The 22,571-nt window shown below is 37.7% G+C and overlaps 2 protein-coding genes across 3 annotated transcripts; one reads left to right on the top strand and one right to left on the bottom strand.

Annotated features, from left to right (window-relative positions):
- Positions 1–3,288: 3,288 nt before the first annotated feature.
- Positions 3,289–12,018, bottom strand: LOC307124624 (uncharacterized protein). Of its 2 annotated transcripts, XM_079813976.1 has the most exons (17): positions 11,736–12,018; positions 11,276–11,379; positions 10,919–10,988; positions 10,088–10,262; positions 9,894–9,992; positions 9,206–9,438; positions 8,937–9,115; positions 8,755–8,849; positions 8,261–8,595; positions 8,002–8,047; positions 7,762–7,889; positions 7,537–7,654; positions 7,146–7,262; positions 6,350–6,541; positions 5,974–6,126; positions 4,617–4,813; positions 3,289–4,265 (listed from the first exon to the last, which is right to left on the bottom strand). In XM_079813976.1, the coding sequence occupies exons 11-16, from the start codon at positions 7,840–7,842 to the stop codon at positions 4,617–4,619; spliced, it is 858 nt and encodes a 285-aa protein (XP_079670102.1). In that variant the 5' UTR covers positions 7,843–7,889; positions 8,002–8,047; positions 8,261–8,595; positions 8,755–8,849; positions 8,937–9,115; positions 9,206–9,438; positions 9,894–9,992; positions 10,088–10,262; positions 10,919–10,988; positions 11,276–11,379; positions 11,736–12,018; the 3' UTR covers positions 3,289–4,265. The 2 variants fall into 2 exon arrangements, with proteins under 2 accessions (XP_079670102.1, XP_079670101.1); XM_079813975.1 differs by lacking the exons at positions 8,755–8,849; positions 8,937–9,115; positions 9,206–9,438; ... (3 more) ...; positions 11,276–11,379; positions 11,736–12,018 and adding an exon at positions 7,930–7,958 and having other exon boundaries at positions 7,762–7,853; positions 8,009–8,047; positions 8,261–8,385.
- Positions 12,001–20,579, top strand: LOC307124740 (serine/threonine-protein kinase pim-3-like; the record flags this gene model as incomplete). Its single annotated transcript, XM_079814180.1, has 8 exons — positions 12,001–12,004; positions 15,048–15,095; positions 16,647–16,925; positions 19,432–19,514; positions 19,610–19,660; positions 19,741–20,113; positions 20,230–20,403; positions 20,488–20,579. 8 exons carry the CDS (start codon positions 12,001–12,003, stop codon positions 20,577–20,579), a joined length of 1,104 nt encoding a protein of 367 aa, XP_079670306.1.
- Between the last annotated feature and the right edge of the window lie 1,992 nt (positions 20,580–22,571).

The raw sequence follows: 22,571 nt of genomic DNA, 5'->3' as shown, positions 1-22,571 counted from the left end.
GTTTTTACTTTTCCATACATAAATTTAATTCAAAACAATATGAGGATGAAGTGGTTGAGACAAAAGGAACAGACTACATTGAGCATATTTATATGTGAAACTTGTGGATTCTTTTTTAATTAAAATTTAGATTTTCGAATTATCCATATATAATTTAATCAGGGCTCTCAAGTTTTTATAAAAAAATTGGAGTGTGGTTACATTTGTTAAGGTGGATGATTCTGGATATATACTGGATGATTCAACAAGGTGCTGAAAGCATTCTTTAGAAATGTTGGCCCATATTGATAGGATAGCATCTTGCAGTTGATGGAGATTTGTGGGATGCACATCCAGGGCACGAAGCTCCCGTTCCACCACATCCCAAAGATGCTCCATTGGGTTGAGATCTGGTGACTGTGGGGGCCATTTTAGTACAGTGAACTCATTGTCATGTTCAAGAAACCAATTTGAAATGATTCAAGCTTTGTGACATGGTGCATTATCCTGCTGGAAGTAGCCATCAGAGGATGGGTACATGGTGGTCATAAAGGGATGGACATGGTCAGAAACAATGCTCAGGTAGGCCGTGGCATTTAAACGTTGCCCAATTGGCACTAAGGGGCCTAAAGTGTGCCAAGAAAACATCCCCCACACCATTACACCACCAGCCTGCACATTGGTAACAAGGCATGATGGATCCATGTTCTCATTCTGTTTACGCCAAATTCTGACTCTACCATCTGAATGTCTCAACAGAAATCGAGACTCATCAGACCAGGCAACATTTTTCCAGTCTTCAACTGTCCAATTTTGGTGAGCTTGTGCAAATTGTAGCCTCTTTTTCCTATTTGTAGTGGAGATGAGTGGTACCCGGTGGGGTCTTCTGCTGTTGTAGCCCATCCGCCTCAAGGTTACGGTGTAGTGGCTTCACAAATGTTTTGCTGCATACCTCGGTTGTAACGAGTGGTTATTTCAGTCAAAGTTGCTCTTCTATCAGCTTGAATCAGTCGGCCCATTCTCCTCTGACCTCTAGCATCAACAAGGCATTTTCGCCCACAGGACTGCCGCATACTGGATGTTTTTCCCTTTTCACACCATTCTTTGTAAACCCTAGAAATGGTTGTGCGTGAAAATCCCAGTAACTGAGCAGATTGTGAAATACTCAGACCGGCCCGTCTGGCACCAACAACCATGCCACACTCAAAATTGCTTAAATCACCTTTCTTTCCCATTCTGACATTCAGTTTGGAGTTCAGGAGATTGTCTTGACCAGGACCACACCCCTAAATGCATTGAAGCAACTGCCATGTGATTGGTTGATTAGATAATTGCATTAATGAGAAATTGAACAGGTGTTCCTAATAATCCTTTAGGTGAGTGTATAGTAGTGCTGTCAGTTAAACGCGTTATTAACGACGTTAACGCAAACCTATTTTAACGGCGTCAATTTTTTTATTGCGAGATTAACGTTCTTTTTGGTCTAACAAACTTTGTAGTTTTTTCACATGCTGTTGCAGCAACTAGTAACGTTAGAAAAACTACAACACCACTCCGGATGTAGCTAGACCGGAAACAAAACATCAGGCACGCTGCGGCTGCCCGCACTCGTTTGGGCCATTAAAAGAGTAGACGTGGATGGCAAGCGTGAGACGCCGAAATGAGAAACGTATTATGCCATGGTTTAACTCAGGGGTCTTCAACTAAAAGTGCTTGTCTTGAGCGCTGCTTCCTGCTCTGATGGTGCATTCACACCGGACGCGAATGAAGTGTTTTGCGCGAGTGATTTAAGTCAATGCAAAGACGCAAATAGACATTCTGCGGCGCGAATTAAGCGGCGTGCATGTCGCGTCATTCGCGTCCGGTGTGCACCTGCATGCTTGACCGCGCGTCTGGGTCTGAACGCAACAGTGAGCATTGCAACGTTAACTGTTTCATTAGCCTACGTCAAAAGGCTTCGCGGTCCGGATTTGGACCGGAGTCCGCTAGTTGGCGACCCCTGGTTTAACTGCACTATAGGCGGAGTCCTAGTTTACCTTGCATGTGCACTTTGTAATTTTATTTTGTATCACCCTGTTTTGATCCCTTAGAAAGGGCTGTTGAAGGGGCTGTTTGTGCAACAAAGTATTTTTTTTCACCCTTTTATTGATGGACAGTGTTACATTGTGTGAGCGATTATTTGTGAGTGTGAATGACTGCTTCAAGTGAGAATGTTGGTGTGAAATCGAACACTACAGTATGCCAATGTTGTTTTCAATAAAACAAACATTTGAACAAAGCAAGCCGATCCACTTTTCTATGTTGATAAGAGCATTAAAATAAGAAAAAATAATGGGACAAAAAGAAATCAAGGGACATTTAGAATAAATAAAAATGTGCGATTAATTGTGAGTTAACTATGGCATTAATGCGATTAATCGCGATTAAATATTTTAATCGTTTGACAGCACTAGTGTATAGTAAAGCTACAATTTTATAACCCTAAAACCAACCCTACTCTGGAAACTGGAAGAACTTCAAGTATGGACGCTGATTTGTACGCTTGGTAACAAGTTCAATGGCACGTCTCTACAGGGGGGAGCGTGCCTATGTTCCCACAGCCCTGTGTTTCCACAGCCCTAAGTGCCCACAGCTCTTCGTTCCCACAGAGGGTTAGGGTTACCCTGACCCTAACCCTAACTAGCTGTAGCATAACATGTAGCTGTAAAAGCACAAATCTAATCTGAGACTGCTTGTCTCTTTTCCCTTTCCCTTTCTCCTCCCCCTCTCATCTTATCCGTTTCATCGATCTGTTGAAGGTTCTGATTGCTGTGTGATCAGTTTTGACTCTTTGTGTAGTGCTTTCTAAATTACAACATTGTGTAGGCAATGATAAATGGATAATGTGTGTAAAGTTTTTTTTCAGTGAAAGTTTAACAAATCTGACTCATGTGTCAAAACTGGGGCGTTGTGTTTATAGTTTGGGGGAAAGGGTGTGCTTTTTGATAAACAGTGTTGTGTTTTTGAAATTTGAGTTCAAATCCAGTTATAGTGTTTCAGTAATCGAGAAAACTGTAACATATACACCTAACAGATACACATTACTTATTATGATAGATCTTGTTTAATTACAAACAAGGTTGATTGTTTGAAAATAAGTAAAAAGACATGCATTAAAGTAATTAATAATGCAGTTTTATGTTAAACAGAGTTTAAACTGTTAAACAGTTTATCTGTAAACAAGATTCCACAGTGTGATGTTTTTTATCAACTATAAAAACATAAAATATTGTTTTTCAATAAAGTATGAAAAAGTAAAAACAAAATATTCATCTTTGGATATACTTTATTTCTTGTCTTTCACAACAATACCAGTGAAAATACACCAAATGCATATTTGTCAAACAAGCCATAAGGCTATATTTTAAAACATTGGACTGTGAGGTTAAGTTCACTTGCAAAAAGCTCCAGCAGAACAAAGTCATCTGTCAACTGTAATAATATACAATATAAATTATAATCGTAAAATAAAAAACGGTGTATTTTTCTGTTACACACTATAATGCATCTTTGCAGTGATATAAAGTTACACAACAGTTATATAAACTCAATCAAGTAGTGATCCATAGGCAGCCTCCTCTGGGGAAAAACTAAATATCATAGACTGACACAGACACTGCTGCTGCACCACAGAATAAGTGAATATTGAGAAATGCAATAAAGAATGAGTTTTTACATTAAGGCCTAAATGTGATGATAGAGGAATTGTCATGAGGTCACCAAAGTCATCATGTGCTTACAAGATTTCATGGCAATCTGCCCAATTAGACAATATTCAATTTTACATTCTGGTCTAATGATTGTGCTACAGGGAATGTCATAAGGTCAACATGACATGATTCATTGCTGAGCAAATTACAGAAATCGGTTCATAACATTTGTTGTATGCAAGTCAAAAGTTTGGCCTAACGTTGGTGCAAAAGAAAAGGTCACAGGGTCACCACAATTAATGGGAGTCTCTCTTAAAAGAGTATACACTACCCTAATATCATTTGAGCCCAGTAATTACATCTGGTAATATCATACATGCAAAGTTGACATTTTTGGATAAGATTGGTGCACCTATACTGAGAGGTTTGTGCATTTTCAATGAACTGCAATGTGCTTACTAAATTGCTTGGAAAATCTAAAGATACAGTTTGAATTTTCAACAAGATTTTGATGTAGTTAATCAATAAGCATAATAATAATACACAGATTTAGGGCAAGTCCATTTCCTTCAACATAGTCCTTCCTGCAGCTTCCATCTGGGGAAATACAGAAAAACAAAAAAGCAAGAATTAGGATCAGAGGGTGATTTTCAGCTGTTTTAGAATAAGTAAGGTGTGTAAAGCATTAATAAAATACACAAATAAATTAATAAGAATATCAGTAAAGGTCTTTGCACACATGCAAAAAACCTAGAAAATCGAACCTGTTTCAAATTTTTTTTATGACGGACGAAAGCTTCGTAGGCAGTGTGCAAGCGTGATTGACATAACGTGAGGTCGTATTTATTTTTTAACGTGCGAAAATTTCGGACTCAGTGTGCAATGGCCTTAACAGGGGATTATTCCAAAAAACAAACAAACAAACATACATAATAATAAATAAATTACCTAAATTGTGTTTTCCTCTTCATCCTCACTGGTGTCTGGACTACTGAGGCCACTTTGATCTTCCTCTTCAACATGTAGAAGGACAGAGGCCTCAGGACCTAAGGCAGTCTTGTACTGTTGGAGGACCACTTGGAACCTTTCTGACACCTCTGACAGTCTTCTTCTTAAGAGACAGCAAAGTCCCTCATTTCCCTGGTCTACGTCTCAAAATACAAACAAGATTACATTAAAGACAAACTATATTAAAGGTTGTATCAGTGATTTCAGGCCCAAACATAAATGATCACATTCATCTAATCTTTCCTAATGATCCGCTAGCTGCCCGCCCCATAAGCAAGCCGTCAAAAAAACGCGTCTCTGTAGGCAGCCTAGGCTCTGCACACAAAAACAATTGCGCTTACCACCACTCAAAACCAAAATAAATAGTGTTCCAACCAATCACCGACAGGGGTGGGTATTGTGAGGTTTTCGCATGCAGCCGTCATAGGCAGCCGTGCACGAGCGCAAAACCTCACAACACCCGCTGTGATTGGTTGGAACATTATTTATTTTGGTTTTGAGTGGTTGGTGAACCCAATTGTTTTTGTGTGCAGATCTCAGAGCCTAGGCTGCCTACAGAGACACGTTTTTTTGACGGCTTGCTTATGGGGCGGGCAGCTAGCGGATCGTTAGGAAAGATTAGATGAATGTGATCATTTATGTTTGGGCCTGAAATCACTGATACAACCTTTAAGATTGTTTCATAAGGCCAAATAACTTAAATGGAGTAAAAAGATATCACCAATTCAAATCTACATAGCAGGATGATTGGCATTTTTATGTGTATCGCTGACATGGGACCAGGCTAGCTTCTGTATAAAACAACTTAAAGCAACATGGCTCACTGAGGTGACTTTATGGAGGGAGGCCCAAAGCAGCATATATATGTCTGATAGCTGTTTTAAGTTAACAGTTTTCTTCTTCACTACAGTTTTGCTGAAGTAACACATTTTGTTACTTGCTGACCAGCAAGGTTTTCTATGTTGACTGGGGGAGATAATAATAAGATTAATCTTGATGTTATGCTAACCCCATGTAACACATCAGGACAAAAATTATTTTGTTCATTTCCGCTTTCCAGTAACAGACATAGTACAACAAATCTGCACATCTTTCAAGCAAATGTGAATCTTTATAGCCTTACTGACTTGTTACCATAGCTACAGTAACAACTTTAATCCCCATTTTATGTATATCCCAAAGGACTACGGCAAAGAGAGCCATAACCGTTCTACTCCATCCAAGTTCTGTGACTGACGTGTTTTGTTGTATGTTTTTTTAAAACACATTATATGGACAGGGTTTTAATTAAACTTACCCTCCTCAGCCAACTTGTTCTTGAGAACCATTGCCAGGCTCTGCAACCACGTGCAGTGTTGTTCCATCTCCAAAACCAAAACTCTTGTTTCCTCATGTAGTCGCCTTGTTAACATCACTTGTTCGTGCACTCGTTTCTTGATTGAAATGTTTGCTAAGAATCAATAACAGTTATATGTATACATGAGACAATCTTGGATAATCACTACAAACATTGACTTTTTTTATCAAATTGATACATAAGAAAACTGAAAATACACCATTAAACTAAATTAATATTACAACACTCAATATGTAACATGCATGCCTTAGTTCAGTATACTCTATAAAGCAGAACTGTAAATAAATTCCTGTGAAGCATCTAAAAACAGACATACCACTGCCATGAACCTCCCACGGCCATATTTGAGACACAGTGCTATCTCCAGTAAGGGAATGCTCCACCACAGCTACATCAATGGTTGTTGCAGAGTCTAGTACAAGATCATTGTATTTCTGTATCTCCTGAAGAAGGAGTTTTTTGTCTTCTGCCAGCTTCCTTCGAAGGCGATGGCGAAACTTGCTGCTGTCTAGAAAGACATTAAGTACAGAGGTAGAGGTTTTTGACAGAACTCTTCAACAAGAAAAAAATTATAGCACCAAAAATTTTAAAAGCAAAGCTGCAGTTATTGAAGTATGTGAAAATTATAATGTAGACTGACATGGGAAACAAATTGTCCAGTGTTTAACATTTTGGGGGGAATCTATTTGCAGGAATAACCAACACACACACACACTTTTCATGATTGCCTGAAAATAATAATTGTGCATTAATTAATTTAGAATGGGCAGTTTTTTATCTAAATATGTTCCCTTTCCACGGAGGCCGCTATGTTGCACCTCCATGTTCCTACAGTAGCCCACAACGGACACACAAACACTGGGTTTAGATTGTACCTCTCACATTTTCTCGTCGGCTACCGTAGCTTGGAAAGATAGAGGCGAGGGAAGCTGGTTGCAATCGTCAAACCTCACTGATAGATACGACTAAATCCTACAGACTGGTCATTTAAAGAACAGAATTCAATGATTGAGCTGAACTGTGCTACTACATTATTAGCTAATTCCATGTTGGTGGAGTAGGATGCATACAGTAGCCTGAATTTATCAACCTATTATATTATATAGTTATACCATTCTGACGGTAGAGGGTTCGCTTCCGGTGCCTCACACTAAGGTAGAGCCCCTCAATTGATTGCTGCATTCCTCTGTGTGTTGTGCCTTGACTGGCACGAGATGTATCAGGTGTCTCTGTAGAAGATATAGTGAAAGCAAATTCACTGTTAAAACAACACAGAACCGTTTCTCTGTTTGAATTTTATGTAAAACCTTTTAATCCAACTTATTTAAACTTTGTATGTGCACTTCCTGCAGGGAACTGGAATATACTAATAAACCTGAGAAAAATGTGGCATCACATTAGATGATGATCCGCCTACTATTTTCTGCTGCTCTTTAATATCAAACATAAAATTTAGACTGTAGAAAGGGATGTTTGTTGTTTCTTTTATCTGGTCATGCTTACCACCAGCTGCCCATTCCTTTACATCAGATAGCCACTGTGTCACCACTTCATCTGTGCAATCTAGCTCTGTTTTTAGGTCAGCTAGCCTTGCAGTCTCATCATTGAGTCTCTGACAAGTCTGATGAACAGTGTTATACAATAATCAGGATTAAAACTTTGTATGATTAACAACAGGCCAAGTAAACACAACAAAAGGACACACAAAACAATTAATATGAGACTTACCTTCACATATCTCGTGGAAAGTGCCTGATGTAAAGAGAGATTTTTTTTCTCATTCCACCCTATTGCATGCAATGTAAGCATGTCCACCCGTGCTGTTGAAAGCAAATAATGAGGTTATGATGATCAATCTAAAAAAAAGTATACACGAATATTGCAAACTCTGATCACCTGCTTTGGACATATATTTGGTCGTCAGGGCACAACGTGAGAGGTAGCTGTTCACTTGCTCCACCTCCTCACCAGCGGTTGTCCCTGCTCCTTCCTGGTTCCTGCCACTCCAATTAATCTGTTAGTAAAGGGTGGAAGAAATTCAATTTAATTTTATTTATATAGCCCAATATCACAAACCAAAATTTGCATCAAAGGGCATTACATTCCATGCAAGAAATGGTTATGCAAAAAGACAAGATAATATAGTGTAGCTTAACTTATATTTCATATTATTAATGTGCTTGTAAATATTACAAATGTACATATGATGCCAAAATATTATACACACCTCACACTTAGTAGCATGGGCTCGAGCATGCATTACACTGAGAAAGGGTTTCATAGTGGTCAGTTCCTGAAGAGCAGGAAGGACACTAGCAACTTTCTCCAGTATTTGCATGCCACGTCCATTGCGAAGAATTGTGCCTTGGCTGACATGAGCTCCCTTTGAAGGTACAGAGGGTAGGCAAATATCTCCCCCCTGTACATATTAAGGGCTTTCAAAAGGAACCCATGGCGACACACAGCAACCTCCATCCCCTCTTCATCCAATTTTGAAGCCCTCCTTGAAGTTTCCCTTGCTGCTGTCCACTGGGAGTCCCCACATGTGCCTCTTCCCTGTGTCTATGACACACAAAACAAACACGACAAATCAAATTTCAATACAATGGCGTCATTCAATATATGGCATTTATTCTCTCAATTTGATTTTGTAATTGGTAGTCAACAGTAATTGAAGTGGGGGTTTCGTTTATTATTGTAACAACTATTTTGTCAACTTGCATTTTTCACTGCTTTCTGTATGGTGTCGACAAATCTAGACACACGCACTGTCTTCAGCCACAAAGAGCCCCTCAGAAAAGCCAGGATCATCAGAGCTGAGGAAGAAAGAAAAATAGAAACTCCATTCATGAAATATATGAAGTAAGAAAATAAATCAATAAAAAGACTGGAAGAAAGATCACCTTCCGTTTCGGCGAAAGCGATATAGCTTTCTGTTTCCATCTGCTGAAACAGCCAACATTTCCGGCGTGCAGGCTGGGCAAGTGAAAGGAGCACTACAGCAGAGCTGGTCTTCCTCAAATGATGCATACGAAAGCTCTAAGAAGCTTTGCTGCAGTGCATCGCCGTTGATAGGTCCAGACTGGACAATATATAGAATGAAATTATATTTTGATATTGTCTGCTTATGGATTTTTTTTTAATATAAAATGGTAATAACATTTACACTTACTCTTCCTCCACACTTAGTGCGATGTTCCAGCAGCTTTGCGAAGGCTTGTCTGGAGAATCCCGGAGAGATGATCTTGAGTTCCTGAAGGGAGCTCAAGAGGTCCAATGTATAAAGTGTGGAATTGGTGACGGAGGCTGGCCAATATCCACTTCTTAGGAGGTCTTTAAAGTCAGGGGTCCACTGCTGCTGGCATGTTTGACATTCATACAGTGGCTGATGCAAGTCAAAACGCCCTTGGAACAAAAAAAAATTATTAAAAATATAATACACATTTACCAAATACTTAATTTTACAACACTTAGTTCATTATGCACATTGTGAATGGTTGAGAGACATTGCACAAGTTCCTATAATCCCACATTTATATTTTCTAATTCACTAAATTCCACACTGCTGTGTTGATTGGACATCATGCTGGAAAGATGCTAATAATTTTTTTTCTTTGCGGAGGACAAAAACAAACAAACATCTGTCTTTGTTTCAGTTAATAACAATACCATGTGCTATTCCATATGTTCTGTCACTTCTGCAATTATAAGCACAATGCCACAGCACACTATATATATATATATATATATATATATATATATATATATATATATATATATATATATATATATATATATATATATATATATATATATATATATATATATATATATATATATATATTTTTTTTTTTTTTTACCATTGATGGTAATTAAAATCACTGGTTTGCCTGGTAACACAGTAAAGTTTGTGCCTCCACAGGAGCAGTCTGGCACCTTCACAGTTGGCAAAATGCAAGCTAGCAAAAAGAAGGAAAACCAATTATTTAGATTATCTATAACTGTCTGCTAACACACATTGAACAGCAAAATTAAAGCTTTCGTGAGAACGTACCTTGCTCATGGGTGCAATATCCATCTTCCCCTTTAATGATGCATGTGTGGTGGTCGGAGGAATGGCTTCAAAAAAACCACGAATCACGCATTCCCTGTTGTGGAGTGGCTGTTTTTTGTGATGCAATACATCACAGTCCCAACAGAACCACTCCTCAGGAAGACACTCTCTGCACCTAAGGAGAAAATAAAACAATATTATAATATAATACATTATTACAGGTTAATAACTCATATAAAGTACTGTACACTCTATTTAAGCTATTTCACTTTTACTAGGTTTGATTTTATTGTATAGGATTGCATAGTGGCTCAGTGTTTAGCACTGTCACCTCACAGCAAGATTTACTTTTCTCATTAATGTGTTTTTCATCTGGGTATCTAAGTCTTCTCCCATCCCAAAAGACATGCATCTTAGCCTATAAAGCAGGGCACTCAGCAAACCTACCCTGGGTAATTGAAGTTTGGTATTAATGAAAACCAACCTAATAACAGCAGGCTCGTTGCAAAGGCAACACAGGGGATGACCAACAGCCTCTTTTGAAATAAGGCATTTTAGGTGGTATGGTCTTGCTTCTTTCCAGCGCTCGGAGGCTTTCTGCTGCCGAAAAGACCATGATGATGCAGAGCTACTTTGAGGCTGAGCAGCAGAAGAACATGACGCCAAAATATCAGAGAGCCTCTCCATATTTTTTTCTGTAAAGAAAATCCAAAAATAAAGCGGTAAGGGATAATTTACTGTAGATAAGGAACAATTAAAAGTCAACTGATCAGTATTAGAATGAACACTTTTTTTATACTGTACATGCATAAATTCATCACTGTGAATTACCAAATTCCTCTTGAGGATTTAGTTTTGTTGAGGTTGCAGCAAGTGGAGCAATCAACCGTGGGGTATGTGGCTGTAAAACAGTAATAGAAGAATAAGAACAAGTTAGGCTATCACACTCTATTCTTGTTCTTCTTTTCAAACTATATACTAAACAATTTATGAAATCAGACATATGTTTGTTAAGTACTTGGTAGTGTCTTCTACAATAATGTCACTGAAAGGTTTATCTACTTTTTAATGTCTTTTTATATATTTGAATATTTTAAACTCTCAATAAACAATTACATTGTTCTAATTTGAGTTGGTCCAACATTGTCATAGTAAATTCCTACAAATATCAAATAATCCAGATATAACCTGTAGCGGAGGCTTGGCGTCCCCCTCGGCTTACCACGTCCTACAGAGTCCCTTTTAGAGGTGTGTGGAGGGTCTCGTACACGTTTCCTCTCATCAGCTGCTCTCTGTGTATTGGAGTGAATATTTCTTGTAAGACTGATGTTGATAAAAATATGGTAACCAAAAGGCAGGTAACTTGTGAAAGGAAAACACAACATAGTGTGTTAGTAAGGTGTTGAACAGCTTAAATGAGCCTTGGAATAGATTCTCCAAGTCTCTGTAACTCAGAGGAATGGAACTGCATATACTATTATTATTATTATATTCCCTTATTAACACGTCACAGAGCATGGCAGGATGCATCATGCAATATACCTGAATTAAATCTTCTGCACTCATCATTCTTACATATTCCTCATCATGTTTTACTTTAATTTGTTATGTTTGTTATAAAATGATTGAGGTGTACAAAAACTCTAACCTTGGCTTCAGCTAGAATGTGTTCATGTTTCAGCTCCAGAGCCATGCGTCTCCCCTCTTGGTAGTGGGGATCCTTTGAATCAAGTTTATGCTTGGTGGCCATTGCAATGCAGTCAGATACAGACAGACAGACAGACAGATACAGACAGACAGTCAGAGTGAGATACAGACAGACAGTCAGATACAGACAGACAGTCAGATACAGACAGACAGTCAGATACAGACAGACAGTCAGAGTGAGATACAAACAGACAGGCTGACAAAAGATGGGTAAGACAGACAAGTAGACAAAGACAGACAGGGAGGAAAGAAAGAGCAATAGATAAAGACCGTGAGATAGATAAAGATTGAAGAGATGGACAGAAATATAGATAGTGAGAACAGAGAGGATGTAAGATATAGAAAATAATGAAGAGATGGCTCTTAAAAGTGCCTTTGGGTTTTAAAAAGCAGGTTCAGATATGTTCGACAGGTGATATGTTTGACAGGATCTGCAGGGAGAACAAAATAAAATGTTAATTATGTAGTGTTATGTTGATATAAGATTTAAAAAGTGTACCCTAATAGTGAGTGATTCCCATTTTCTTATAAATGCTTAGGATAAATAAATACAGATCACGTTCTTATTTCCTGTGCTACTGTTAAAAGTCACGTAACATTTTTTTATTATTAATTTTTATTAATATATATAGGCCTACATATATATCTAGAACCTATATAGGCCCAGAACATTTTCTTTTATAAACTCGTAATTGTATTAATTTTGGACGTGTAAATAATGCTTATGAATTCATCTTGCTTATTAGACTGTTGTAAGCGACTTACCGTGGTGGAATCGCGCTGGGCAATGGTTTCTGCGATGGTCGCACACAGTGACGTGTTGCACAAAATTGCGCCAAAATATCAATCATAATTAAAAAGTACAGTCTTAATATTTTATATCCGTGCTCAATTTTAAAGGGGTCAGCATAAATGTCCAAGTGAAGGAAACACGAGTATGTAGCCATTACATTTAAACACATATCACTTCCCAGAATGCATCCATCTCTTTGCCAAAGGATATGTCCATAGAAAGTAATATAAACATTTCTGCAGTAGGTTATATAATTATTTTTTTACAACTTAATAATCAGTATTGAGATGAAAGTTATATAAAAGTAGGCTATTCTTTTTGTCTTTTCTTTTTTTGGCGCAAAAAAAGCAAAGTAGGCTCACTATTGCAAATTTAAATACCATCGACAATTATAAAATATCCCACAATAAATTAAGGCATGTTTTAAGCCTACAGCAGATGTTATATTAAATTATATTAAAAAGAGAGGAAAAATCGTGATATTACCGAATGAGAAAAGGGTTTCAGCTAGCTACCCTCAAAGTCGGCTTATGGACGTGAGGGGGAAATTACCACAATATGTGATCGAAAATTATCAAATATAATGATGAATGTTTTAAGCATATAGAAAATATACCGTCCTGAAATTATGTAATTTTAATGTATAAAATTAAATAAAAAAGAGAGGAAAAAGAGTTAGTGTTAGAAAAATAATCAAAGTTCAAAATTCAAAGATGAGGGATTTGCACTCAAATCTATCGGACGACCCTCTCCGTTGTCAAGTGACGAATAGGGCTGAGACCGTGTTGCAAAGAAAGACGTGGTGCAGGCACGGAAAATACGTCCCTTTGAAATACATTAGATTGAAAGTCGTGCTGAGTGACACGAAAAAAAGAAGAAAATTCGTGCCAGAGGACACGAACCAATTCGTGTTGAGTAGCCTACCGAATACCTATAAAGCAATACAACAAGGGTTAAAATCTCCTGATTAAATGTTGAGTAATGTAGCCCTTAAAGTTTACAAAATGAATAACAATTGTAAAAAAAATAGTGTGCTCTCGGAAGAAAGACATGGTGCAGGCACGAAAAATACGTCCCATTGAAATACATTGAAAGTCGTGAGTGACACGAAAAAAAAAAGAAGGATATCTGTGCCCTTGGACACGAATAAATAGATTAATGTTGAGTATAGCCTACCGAATATAAAGCAATAAAAACGAGGATTAAAATCTCTTGATTAAATGTTGAGTAATGTAGCTCTTAAAGTTTGCAAAATGAATAACAATTGAGAAAAAAACAATACTGTGCTCTCGAAAGAAAAACGTGGTGCAGGCACGAAAAATACGTCCCATTGAAATACATTAGATTGAAAGTCGTGCTGCATTTAATAATTATTAAAAAAAAAAAAAAATGAGTGATTTTAAATTTAGTCCTGTGAATTAAACCGGTTAGTAGTCGAGGGGTGAAGAAATTAAAATTAATAAACGAGCCCAAAACAAAACGAAAAAGCCCATTATATGATTTTACTAATGAAGGAACGGGTGATGACGTTCATGATGTATAATGATCATTAGCACCATCTCTCAGTGTTTATGAACACATATCATTTAAGTTTATTAAGAGTTAAATGTATCTGCGATGTCATGTGACGATTCGGACTTAAATATTACGGTTAGGAATAATGTATGGTAATAAAACAAAATCATACATCGAAATAAAATAGGCCTAAACTTTATGAATAAAATAAAACTTCAAAGCTTGACTTCAATGGACGGCAAACAAGTATGTAGTTTGCCCCGCTATTTTAAATACATACATTTCTAAATTTTAGGTAAATTAAATAGAGTCCCAATCAAAGAAATAGGCTACATTTAAATCAAATGTCTATATTTTGAATTGAAGGGGTGTCATTTGCAACTGTGAATTCATTAATTGTACTCAATTTTCTTATGATGAACAATTAAGGCTTTGAAAATGATAAATTCCAGGAATTATAAAACAAGTACAAAACCGAGAGCGTAACTGCACTCACGCACGCGACGTTATTTGTGTTTTTGCGTGCGTGCATATGAGCGTGCTCATGTGAGTTGCTATAGCGACGCGTCCTGTGAATATGAACTTTAAATATAAACAGTGGAATCCGTCGCTGTTTGTTGGTTGAGCGGAGGCGAGACACCGACACGGTTGCAGATTGTTTCCTGTGCAAATCTCGAGATTTTGAGGCTGTTTGAAAGAGTTTTGAGGAGGCTTTTATTCTAGAAGGAGATCGGAAGATATTTTCTTTCCATCGACTTTTATTTTTTGAAAGAGTTCATATTATTTCTGATTACAATTTTATTTTATTGTAATTTTCGACGGAGTTTGGAGTTTTATTTCGTTTTTTTATTTGATTTGATTATTTTTTGGGGGAGGGGTATTTCTGAAGAAGGTTGTATTATATTCTCTTTTTTTGTATTGTATTTTGTATTGTTTCTATTACAGGTTGGAGGACGATGTCGATGTCGATGGCTCTCATGGGTGAAAGAAGAGGTGAGTGTTTATTTTTGTTTCTGTATTTGTTGATTGGTATGGGTTATGGTATGATCGAAGAGTAGAGAAGCCCAAGAGGCGAAACTCTGTTGTGTTATGGGTAACAGTCTGTAGATGGCGCTGCTGAGGCGCGGCCGCCATTATTGACTGAAAGCTGCTGAAATCGTTAGCGCGCCAGTCACAACTGTGAAGATGAATATAAGTTTTGTCAAAACGCAAGCAGTGTTCTGCAATAAATTGCAAAAATTATACACAAATGCACACACAATAGATGGTGGTGTCTAATAAATTACTGAGATCTTATGACACCACTTCCATTTTAGTCCTGTTTATAGTTCATGTGTGCACTTGCTAGATTGCACATCTTTTTTTGTACCTTTCCGCCTGTAATAGGACATTCACAGATTGATTTTGTTTTTGTTCTTGCCATTGAAACGTTCACTGTGTGCACTTTTACTGAAGATGTTGAAAAACAAGTTGTTAATATTTTTGGGATATTCTATGTAAAAGATTAACTGTCTTTAGAAATGTTCATTTATTATTTTATTTATTTATTTATTTATTTTTCCAAATCATATATATGGTGATGTTCACTAATTTCAAAATCAACATTTGAATAAATATCTTATTACTGTGTGTCTGCCTATATATGATTTCATGAATTTCTGTTATTCATAAAACAAGGAAAATGCATAATAGAACATAAATATTGATAGATAAAAGGTTTGCAGTAATTTTATAATTGTATCTTTGCAAACCGTAAGTGGTAGGCTAATGAAGCCGAATCGGTGGGGCATACCCTTACGAAAAAGTATACTATAGGAATCTTATAGTATTTTGGGACAAAATATTATAGTAATCTTATAGGAATACTGTAGTAATTTGGGACATACTATAGAAGTACTTCTATAGCAGCTTTAAAATATTATAGAGGTATTACAGAACATCACAGAAGTATGTTATGTTCTGTAATGCCTCTAATATCCTAGAGCCGCTATAGTATTTCTATAGTAGTCTTATAGTACTATAGTAATATTTTGTCCCAAAATACTATTTTCCGAAGGATAATTAGGCCATTCATAACCAGCACATAGACGTAACATTTTCTGTCATTTAACGTCGGTCATCCTCATTAATGTATTTGAAATTGTTTTCATATTTAGATATGACGGCCAGAAAAAATTAAGTTATGTTAAGTTTTTGTTATGTTAAGTTGGTTCAGTGCCATTGACTTCCATTATTTTTCGGCGTTTTCCTTCAGTTTTCAGTCCATAATGGCAGCCGTCATGGGGCAACGGTTGCAATGGAGCGTTCTATTGAGTTTCGCCTCTTGGGCTTCTGTACTCTTTGGTGTGATGTTGTACAATAATTGACTAAATTAATGTGAAGAAACTTGTGCGAGGTAACCACATGTGATCCCTAAATTTCCCGGGCTAAGTGATCACATGTATTTGATTCCTTGCATATGAAATAAACTTGAGTTACTCTAAGAACAATTTGTAATTGATTATTATTAAAATATGACTAATTATTTGATGTGAAATATTCCAGCTCCAGGCCGCTGCAGATCCAGCAGAGCTGCTTCCAGTCAGTCGGCTGGTCAGGAGGTTTGGATCCTCAGTTCGGATGACCACGAGGATCCACTGCTACACCCGATACTGAGCCAGGAACTACCAGGATATTTTGCCCCCCTGCCTTCTGATTTGGCTGTGTCTGTGTCCACAGGTCCGGCTGACAGGAAGAGGAAGGGGCAGAGCGGGAGCCGGGAGGAACCAGACGATGGAAGTCCATCCACTTCATTTAAAACACCTGCGAAACGCTCTCGCAAAGGTCAGAATAGACTTATATTAAAAAATGTATGGCTCAGTTAATCAATTATTTGTCATTAACATAGAAAGTTGAAAAAATAAAGTAACAATTTGTTGTAACCACTGACATTAATTATTCATAATATTAAAAAACAGTTTCTGGGTCATTCCACGAAATCGGTGCCTTTTGTGTCCCTAAGAAATAATCAGACATAGAATTATTATAACAAAACATAAATTTGTGATTTAAAAACATAATAATACTATGTATTGTTTCCTCAATATTACATTAAATTAAAGTCAATTAAATATTATTTTAAGTAATTAAAATTGCTTCTAAGATGATAAGGGTAAGGTTTTTGCCATGTCCCTCGATATGATTGTTCTTTTTCAGCAGGACTTTTAATTTGCAAACTGAAGGCAAAATTATTCTAAAATCACATTTGCATATAGCTATAAGTATATTCTTATTGTTAAGCAGTGTTTGGGCATAAGTATACTTTTTTTTTTTTACATATAAATCATTTTATCGTTGTCCCTTGATTCCATGTCATTCCTGTTACCCTCACCAAAAACCCCTAAAAAACAATTGTACATTCCAGTGACATCACTTCCAGGAAGTTACATCATCTCTCATCATTATTCCAACAGTTAAAACACAAGTAATTTTCTCTCTCTCTTTTATAATGTTCTATTTTTGATGATTTATGAGGGTTGACTGAGGTGGGGACATCATGCAATGTCAAACCTGTTACCATTTTTAAAGTATAAAGTAAAATTATTATTTATTTAACATAATGAAATCAATATCTACAAGTAATATCGCTTCAAAGTTTACACCATGTGCTTTTGTGGTATTGTCTGTTAGCTAGCAGTTAGCAAATTAGCTTGAATTTGTCAAACCTGTTACCGTCAGCCCTGTTACTTTTCTAGTAACAGGTTGTGACATGTGGGTAACAGGGATGACATTACATGTGTCACCTAAGCCACTCTGTTTTTAAAGTTTATCTGTGTAAAATGCAAACATTTTTAAATGTCATCCTGCGTGTATTATTGAGCTAATGCCTATATTATTCAGAGTGGGTGGTATATGAGGATCAGTTACATTTTTAGTTAGAATTGTTGGTATTAGTATTATTGGTAATTAAAGTATTAACTGTTTAAATAGTTTTAACATTTGTGTGATTTAAATTTTATTTTATATTTGCACTTTAATGCACTTTTTCAGATGATAGTAGTATGCCATTAAGTGCAGCAGAAAAACAAATGATATTGGAAGAATGTTTGTAACCAAGCAGATCTCGCCCTCCATATTTTTTTCCTACTATGGTAGTCAAAATTTTAGATATCTTTGAAATGTAATGTGCTTCACTAATACAACTATGCCAAGTAAGTGCAAAAAATATAATGCAATTTAAAAAGTTTACAATATTATGTAAACAAATTTGTGCAGTGTATGCTGAAGAATGTGTGTCCTGTCATCCCTGTTACTCTGGTCAGTCCTGTTACCATGATGTCAATCCTGTTACCGTCATTAATTTCATAAAAAATATTAAAATTATATTTGAAATGGCCTTCCCAGTTTTTCCATTGTATACCTATCAACATTGTATTTTGAACAAAGCCCTTCTTTTAATATCTCTCTTGTAAAAATATATATTTTTCTTAATTGGCATGTGATCATCCTCTAAAATTAGTAAATTATTGGTCATCTGAATGACAAATATAAGATTGAAAAAAATTATCCAAAATTTGAAACAATCCAACTGAAAAGAGGGACTAAAATACTGCTCAAATATGTTAAAACTATAACATATTTCTAATTAAAACTATTGTATATAGTAACGCTTGTGTCTGTAACAGGGATGACAAAAATATCAAAACATGAGGTAGATAAATAGTCATAAAATAAAAAATTTCATAGCCTGAGATGGCACAATAGAATTTATTGTCATTTTAAGCTGTCTTCATTTCATGGATATTTTTAAAACATAGATTAAACTTATTTTATATTTTAATTTTTCTAAGTTGAAAAGGCACCGATTTCGTGGAATGACCCTTCTAATGTTTGAAATATTCCAGCTCCAGGCCGCTGCAGATCCAGCAGAGCTGCTTCCAGTCAGGAGGTTTGGATCATCAGTTCGGAAGACCACGAGGAGCCGCTGCCAGACCCCACCCCGACACTGGGCCAGGAACTACCAGGATATTTTGCCCCCCTGCCTTCTGATTTGGCTGTGTCTGTGTCCACAGGTCCGGCTGACAGGAAGAGGAAGGGGCAGAGCGGGAGCCGGGAGGAACCAGACGATGGAAGTCCATCCACTTCATTTAAAACACCTGCGAAACGTTCTCGCAAAGGTCAGAATAGACTTATATTAAAAAGTTATGGCTCAATTATTAAATGATTTGTCATTAAAAAATATTCCTCAGCTGTTTGATGTAAGGACTGCATTAAAGTTATGTCTTTGTACAGCTTTAGAGACTGCAACATGTTTTCTCTTAAGACGTTTCTTTGATCGTATGTTTTGCAGCAGCATATGCGAAGGGCCGTTTGCTGGGAAAGGGCGGATTCGGCGCCGTGTATGCTGGGATACGCAGGTCTGACGGACTGCCAGTAAGACATTTTCTTCCCTCCTTTGTTCAGACAGCCTTTATAAATGTTGATATCAGTAAATTCAGGTGTGATTTACTGTGGCTTATCGTCTACAGGTGGCCATCAAGTACGTCTCTAAGGACAGGGCCCTAAAGATGCTGAAAGATGTAAGTTCCAGCGTGAATCTGTTGTTCTGTTTCCTCCGTTTCGCTCAGCGCTGGATATAATGGAGCATTTGTCCCTGCAGGAAGGTCAGGGTCTGCTGCCTCTGGAGGTGGCATTGATGGCCCGGGTCAATTCGGCTCCCGCCTGCCCCAACGTCCTGCAGCTCGTGGAGTGGTTTGAGCGTGACACCCGCTACAGCCTGATCCTGGAACGGCCAGTTCCCTGCCAAGATCTGCAGAGTTTCTGCGAGGAGAACGGCTGTCTGGATGAGAGCTTGGCCAAGAAAGTGCTGGTGCAGCTGATCTCCGCTCTGAAGCACTGCGAGAGCCGCGGAGTCCTGCACCGGGACGTCAAGCCAGAGAACCTGCTCATCTCCACAGCTTCACACCACATCAAGCTGCTGGACTTCGGTTGTGGAGCGCTGATGAAGGACTCGGCCTACACGTCTTTTGCAGGTGGGTTTGCGTTATAGGAGGAAACGCTCTGTGGATGTTTGTGAACTTTTGGTGAGAGAATTAGTTTGGACCGGAGTTTATTCAGTGGATGTTTCTGGTCTTCTTGTGTCTCTCAGGTACTCTCGAATACGCCCCTCCTGAGTGGTTTAATCAGCGCCGCTATCATGCAGGACCGGCTACTGTTTGGTCTGTGGGGGTGACGCTCTATAACATCCTGTGCTTCCCCTTCATAGCCGCAGACAGGATCTCCTTTAGAAGCAGACTGATCTTCCCTAGAGAGCTGTCTACAGGCAAGAGATAGCAAACATTCAGAGGTAGAAACCCAGGATGAGTTTGTTGGTTTGTGTTTCTGAAGACTGTATTGTGTGTAACAGAGTGCCATCAGTTGATCAGCTGGTGTCTCAGGGACGCGGCGGCAGACCGTCCCACTTTAGACGACATTGAGGTCCATCCCTGGTTGCAGTGAACAGGTGACCAGTGACATTACACTTATCTGAATCACAGCATTCATGGCTTGGATTGTATTGTTAGGATAGTGTAGATAAACGGTTTTGATTATGTGTTTAGGGTGAGCAGGAGTGACACCGGAACTGCAGAGAGCTTCCTGATCACCTACAGAAGTGGACCATCAACTACAGTTTACATCCTCTGCTCCCACTGATCTACACAAATATAGACACACTGTATTTGTCATAAATATAGATCAGTGTCTGCTGCGCTCTGTGAAGCTGTGTAGACGCTGGAGGAGCTGAACACGCAGCGCCAGCTGAAACCAGAGCCCAATGGGCCAGAGATCTGCTATTCCAGAGTAGCAAAACACGTAGTTTGTACCTCAATAGACCAAAGGGGAAAAAACATTGGGACAGAGCGCAGGGCTGCATTTCCCGATAACGTTGTCTCTTAGCGCGCTACGAAGACTCTAAAGGTATAACTTAACTAAAGGTATCCCATTTCTAGGCGTGCCCCGAACTATATCTTAGGAGGTTGCTTAAGGTTTACGTTCTTAAATGCGGCGTCAGTAGGTGCTGAATTAGTTTATCAATGACTCAAAAATAGATGAATCACTCTATGCAGCGGCTGTTTAACTGCGTTATGTGAGACAGCGGTGTTCTTTATAATAGAAGCACTTCAGAAATTGTTGAAATTGCATTTATCAGGACTCGTGAGATCTTATAAATATAATCCAAATTGCAAACTAAATTCAAAACCGTGGATAATTTATATAATTTTGAAATGATTGTGCGAACCTGCAACCTCTTATGCCCAAAGGTATCATGCATCAACCCACTAACGGGCAGTATGCCATTTATATTATCATAATATATTTTACCATAGTCTTCATTTACTCCACAAGCAGAGTTGATTGCCCGCATAACATTATTGGTGTAAATCACTAATTTCGGTTATTGGATGACCTACTCAATAAAGGCGCCACACGCGAAACATAATCAACAGCTATAGCGGAGAAAAAAGAAAGAAAGAGAAGAGTGGCGGCAGCTGAATTTCGGGGCTGCTCCGTTGAGTTTGTCTTGAAAAAGTCGGACCAACAAGATCTAAAAGCTGCTGAATTTGCTGTCGTGGCAGTCAAAATTAATTTTGAATTGCAGCTTTGGACAGGGTAGCCAGGGGACTAAAGTTTTCACGGATGAAATAGTGCACATAGAAATGGCTCCGCGGACGGTGCCGTCTTTGATTTAGCACAAATATTCGCTGTATCGCTGCCATAGTTTGACCAAACTCCCCTCCACAATCATTCCCTTTAAATAGACTCCATAATGGTTTGCCAGCTGATGAACCTTTGGATAATATAATTAAAAAGCTAACAACCATTAGTGTAATGACAATTTTAATCCTTACATAAAAAAAAAATTAAATTAGCCTAATTGAACACTGGGTGTACAGTATATTACAACTTCAGAATTATATTCATATGGACTGACATGTAAAGAAGCTTTTTGCACAGTGGTGGCCACCAGTGGAATGAACTGTCAATAATGATAAGGTATAGCTAAGAGTGATTCAGACCAACCTTACGAAAGTAGGACTTACAGAAGGTATTCTTAACTAAGATCGTTTCAGGAAACACGTATTAACGTTAAGGTGCACCTTAAGGTATAACTTAAGAACGACGAGAAATCCAGCCCAGAACAGTCTGAGGCAGTGTTAACTTGCATAATGTGCTTGTTTTTCTCTTTTTGAAACTAGGACAGTAAAAATACAAACAGTCCAGTAGGCGGAGACAGACACACAGAAGCATCTATAAACTAAATACATTTATTATGCTCAGAACAATAACTAACATATTGTACGATGAGGTAGAGGGTGTGTGTGAAAGTCATTGAACTGCAGAGTGTAAACTAGCATAATGAGGTTTATTTATTATTACAAGGACAAGGAACAGAAATAAAATTAAGAAATAGAAAATACAAGAAATTAAACCCAGAGCTTAAATTAAATT

Source organism: Gobio gobio (genome assembly GCF_949357685.1).
Source record: "Gobio gobio genome assembly, chromosome: 4".
Taxonomy (NCBI): domain Eukaryota; kingdom Metazoa; phylum Chordata; class Actinopteri; order Cypriniformes; family Gobionidae; genus Gobio; species Gobio gobio.
Note: the sequence above shows the minus strand (reverse complement) of the source record. Positions and strands in the feature narration are given on the sequence as shown.